The following is a 5,327-nucleotide window of genomic DNA, read 5'->3' as shown; positions in this document are numbered from 1 at the left end:
AATTTCAAACCTTTACCCAAGATCCAACCTACAAAAGTCTACTCAAGTCCAATACCCTACTTATGTCCATATCCAAGTCCAACACTACCTTAAAGCCCAATTTAATGTGTAACAAGTTACACAAGTCCATTTTTTTTAAAATGGACATGTGTCACCACCACATTCAACCTCCCAAATCAATCAACCTAACATAATCTTTACCTTCAAAAGCTATACACACCACTCTTCGAGTAAAATGTTTCTTTTGGATCTTTAATTTCATTTGACATATGTCATATATCTTGATGTAAAATTTCTAGCATCCAAGCAACCAAACAATAGTTTCATTTAATATATGTCAGATTCTCCTTTGTTTTCTTGCTCTTAAAAAAATTTGAGTTTGGGATGGTGACCCAACACATCCATTGAATATCTAGTATTTAGATGTAGGATTGTTATCTATGAATTAATCCTAGTCATTGGATTTCGAACTTACACGGTAAGGATATTGTGTTTGTTTGTAAGTCATTTTTCTTGAGTTGAGTCATGATCAGGGGTGGAGCTAGGATTTTCTTATAGTGGGGCAAACTATAGTTGTCCGATAAGATTGAAGAACATGAAGATGAGTGATTTTTAGGAAAAAATTCCAGGATTTTTTTGGTAGAGATTGTAAAAAAAGGCATTTAGGTCATTTCTTACTAGTCTACGAGAGAAAACCTAAGTGAAGGGGCAATGTCATCCAAGAGTGGGGGCAATTGCCAAAAGTTTGTGGGGGAAACTCAAAATATATTAAATTATCAAGAGGTTGACGTAATTTTTTTTAAAAAAAAGTGGGGGCAAGTGCCCCCACAATAAATCCACCCATGATCCCAACCATAAAGTAAAAAATTGTTTACCTTAGTGATGCCCAAATTAAATAACCCCTATCGAAAATCAAGTACTGAAAGGACTAGAAATAATTTTATAACCATTACCCTGTCCAAAACAACAGTATCAATTGAAATTAATTAATGAGACTAATCCTCTTCATATTAGAATCTCGTATCGAGACACATTTATTGTTTAGCAATACAATCAAGAACTTATTGAAACCCTAACAAAAAAAACAACTATACGAAGAATCCAAAACCCTATCAAATATTACAAATGGAATGAAATGAATGATCAAATGTGCATATTGGCTTATCACTCCACTTGTATTCCTGTGTCGTATACCTCCCCAGCTTTCCAGTCCTGAGGTATATTATTGGTGGGCACAGCCCATGTCTCGTCTCCTTCGTCAATATCGCTCAACAACATTCTTATGGATAAAGGTCCACTTGGGGGTGAGACAACAGTCCATACTGCTCCGTGACTCCGATCCAACAGTTTGCATGAGAAATTTTGAGTCTGCAATTTTCGAATTTCGAATCGTTGTTAAAATATTTGTCCTTCCACTAAAGTATCATTCTCACAAAAAGAAAAAAAGAACTTTTTTTTTTAATATCTAGTATGAGCTTGTTTTCCGAGTTGACTCAGTAAATTGGTTCAATTGAATTTTGGGGTCAAGTCAACTATGTGAGTTTTAAAACTATAGGTTTCCGAGTCGACTCGTCTTAGAAAACTGAATTGTAGAGTAGTGGGAGAAGAATCCAACATTACCTCACATAGCTGTACTGCAGTGACATCGTTCTTGCCTTGTTGATACCTTATAACAAAGGCTAAGTAATGAGGATAGTTGCTGTTCTCATCAATCTTTATGGTGATGTTTCTGTTTGGATAGATGCATGAAACCCTACAAAAGAGGAACCTCCCATGTCCGTGTGTTACATGCATGCATGTGTTATAGTTTTTAAGCCATGTTTTAAAACTCGGTCCACAACTTGAGGGAACCAGGTTGCCGAGTCAACGTGTTGACTTTGCTGAGTCAACTCCAAAAATGCACCGAGTTCGGTAATAAGGTCCTCCTCACTGAGTTATTATGCTATATATAATGATTTTGTCCAGATTGATAAAAAAAATTAATAATTATTATTAAGTATTTATAAATTTAATCCATTTTGTTTGACTTGACTGAGTTGACTCAACATGGTGGACATTTGAATCAAGTCAATTCTACGAGTGTTGAGTTGATTAGGAAGAGTTAAATAAATGTATTAAAATTTTAAAATGCTTTAAAAATAATTTTAACATTATAAAATTTAGAATATATTAATTTCTTTTTTTTTTCTTTTTTTTAAACATTAAATAGAAGTTGCCACCTTGGTGAGTTGGTGAAGTCTACGTGTAGTAATGCCAGCCTGGGATCAAAATCAAACCTATAACAATAATAATAATAATAATAATAATAATAATAACCATCATCATCGTGATAATCTGACTGTAGCTCTTTTTTGTACGCTTTCTGACTTGGTAGTTTACAAAACCATAAATCTTTATCCTTGTGTATCCCAAAGCAAAGGATCTACGGTTTTGTGATGGTGGGACCGTACAAAAAAGAGAGTCAGAATAACCCGACTCTAATAATAATAGCTCAATAAACCTTCTAATTGGAATTAATGAAATTTTTATTCAGAGTAGACTTGAGTGAGTTTGTTATGACTCGACGAGTTTTAAAACATTTATGTGTTTTAAGACTTAGATCTTATGTTATGCTCTTACCGTCTATATTCAATATCAACCACGCCAAGGTTTAGTAATGATGCGGCTGCATCTGTAGTTTGAGCCATCCTTCCGAAGGCTCCTCGACTCATTATGAAGTCAGTGCGATCGCTTGCACCATGATCGGTGATGACTACATTTACTCCTTTGTCCGAGCAATAATCACTATTGGTGCATCTCACCTAGTGAAAAATAAACAAGTAATTAACAAGCTTCGTGAATAAGTAATTGTCTGATAATGAGCAAAGATGTCGTTATGCTCAATAAGATCTATTGAACTCATAATTCATCATATACTTTTTATGAATTTCAATTAAGGACCAATATGATTGTGCATATAAAAAGAGTAGGAAAATTATTTCATTTGGAAAATCTAATTTAAATGGCGTATGACTGCAGTCACCACACGTGCATGTCCGGAGGAATTCAATTTCCAAACCAAAACGATTTTCCACCATATGAGGGAAAATATTTTTCCAACTCCTAATATTATTCTCTTACATTAGACCCACCCCCAAAAATCTAAAAATCATAGTTTTAAAAACTCGGATGTGTCCATCTTTTCATGTCAAGTCGACAACTCTAGAGTCAGCATATACCAAGTCAATAAAGTATTTATTTATTTTAAAATATTTTAAAATAAATAAAAATAATTTTTTTAATGATGGGATGTTTGGACCCGCTCAACTAACAAGGACGGGGCAATTGACCTCTTAAAACATCATATCTCACCCAAATCCCCTAGGTACATGTAATTAATACTCTAGAAACCACACTTACCAAGTAAGTTAGGATAAATCCCTATTGGTGGCCAAGGGTCTTAAACTTAAGACGTCTTCGTTTTTTAGAGAAGCTTGGACCACTAATAAAAGTAGAATTGTGATAATCTAACACTCAATTTTATATGCTTTATGGCCTAGCCTAGTAGTTCGTAGAATCATAATTGAATCCTTTTCTTTGTATATCCCAAAGCGAAGGAGTACGGTTTTATGAAAGGAGCGTACAAAAAACATCAAATTAACACGACTCATAAAAGTATTTATCTTGTATTCACAAAAATCATATATATAATCAAATAATTCCATCAAGCTTTCAACCTAACATAGTGCATTTAATTTTGAGTTGATAAGTTGAATTGATAATTTGCCGAGTTGGTTCCATCAAGTTTTGGTGCTGAATCACCCTAAAATCCAATTGAGTCAAGTCGATTCAGCCAGGTTTCAAGTCGAGTTACCAAGTTTTAAAACTATTCTAAAATCCATGCCAACTCTTTTTTTTTTTTTTTTTTCGAATAGGTGAAAACCAAACTGTAGAATCCATTTTCTTAAAGAATTCATTTTTACAAGGAAATCATATTCTCAACAAAAAAAAAAAAAGAAAACCAATTCTTTACCTGGTAACATGCACCACACCCTACACCGTCCCTGTAGAGGTCTGATGCTGCTGATACATCCCCACCATTGATTGTTGCTCCGAATGAACCGAACCCACACCTTCCATCTGCGAAAAAAATAAGTCAAAAAAACGAAAAAAAAAAACAAAAAGAACATAAAAGCCGACTTTCCTCTAATTATATATATATATTTTTTTCTGTCACCTTCTGTTCCATGTTCGTCCGAGTTCGGGTAGTACGCGGCACGAGAATGAATGAAACAGTCGTTACAAGTTGCGGAATCCGCCGAAGTTCCACTAAGAATCAAACATACAAGGAAGAACAAAAAGGTATGAAGAGGGAGGAGAGACATTGTAGGAAGAAGAACTGAAAGACTTTGAAGCAATGAAGCAAAGAAGAAAATATGGTGGGGAAGAGGATGATGAGGAGAGAGGACTTGAAGTATATTTATAGTGAGTTCTCTCTCTCTCTCTCTCTCACACACACACACACACACACACACACACACACACACACACACATTCTTTTAGTGGTAAAACTATACTTTTGAAATTCTGTTAAGAGGTTTGGTAGAGTGGAGGAATGTTGTTGTTAATTGACTTGCAAATGAAAAAGGACCCTTATCAACCTTCTTAGACTTGCAATTACTTTTAACAAATAAACATGATTTATTATTATTTTTTCTCTCCTTATTATTATTATTATTTTTTGTTTTGCCTGTTGTATTGCAATTTTCCCTCCTATGTTGAATGGTTTGGAGTCTTAACTTAGAAAAAAAACCACTTATATAGTTTTAGGAGCTAGAACCCATTGAGTCAACTCACACAAGTCGACTTGATTGGATTTTGAGGTGACTTGACCCCATGACTCGATGCAACCAACTCGTTGAATCAACTAATTAATTGAGAAGAGTCAGCTCGAAAATACACTGATGAATTGGGTTAGAAACAGTTGTGTTACTACGCGGCTATATATTTAAGATTTTCTTGGAGAGCGAAAAAATATTATTTAATTTAAAATACTAAAGTTCTAATGTTTTAAAATTTATTGATTTAATTAATTTTTATTTGACTCATTTGAGTCAACTCCTGAATCATTGACTTGATTTGATTTGGATTTTTTTTATGTCGGGGGTGTCTAAATCGTAGGGGTGAGGCAATTGGCTTCTTAGATCACCCTATCTCGTTCAAATCCCCTGAGTGCATGCAATACCCCATAAACTACACATACCAGATAAGTTAGGATAAATCCCAATATGTGGCCAATGAGGAAGCTTGAACTCAAGATCTGATGGAAGACCCCACTTAGCCACTAT

At 34.4% G+C, this 5,327-nt stretch overlaps 1 protein-coding gene across 1 annotated transcript; it reads right to left on the bottom strand.

Annotated features, from left to right (window-relative positions):
• Nucleotides 1-1,003: 1,003 nt before the first annotated feature.
• On the bottom strand, nucleotides 1,004-4,499 carry LOC147391429 (expansin-like B1). Its single transcript, XM_086457342.1, has 5 exons — nucleotides 4,217-4,499; nucleotides 4,013-4,119; nucleotides 2,620-2,801; nucleotides 1,621-1,753; nucleotides 1,004-1,368 (listed from the first exon to the last, which is right to left on the bottom strand). Exons 1-5 carry the CDS (start codon nucleotides 4,362-4,364, stop codon nucleotides 1,165-1,167), a joined length of 774 nt encoding a protein of 257 aa, XP_086313468.1. The 5' UTR covers nucleotides 4,365-4,499; the 3' UTR covers nucleotides 1,004-1,164.
• Between the last annotated feature and the right edge of the window lie 828 nt (nucleotides 4,500-5,327).

The sequence above is a fragment of the Akebia trifoliata genome, chromosome 11 (assembly GCF_017979445.1).
Source record: "Akebia trifoliata isolate Shusen 1 chromosome 11, ASM1797944v1, whole genome shotgun sequence".
Taxonomy (NCBI): domain Eukaryota; kingdom Viridiplantae; phylum Streptophyta; class Magnoliopsida; order Ranunculales; family Lardizabalaceae; genus Akebia; species Akebia trifoliata.
The sequence above is the reverse complement of the archived record's forward strand: the minus strand, read 5'-3'. Positions and strand labels throughout refer to the sequence as shown.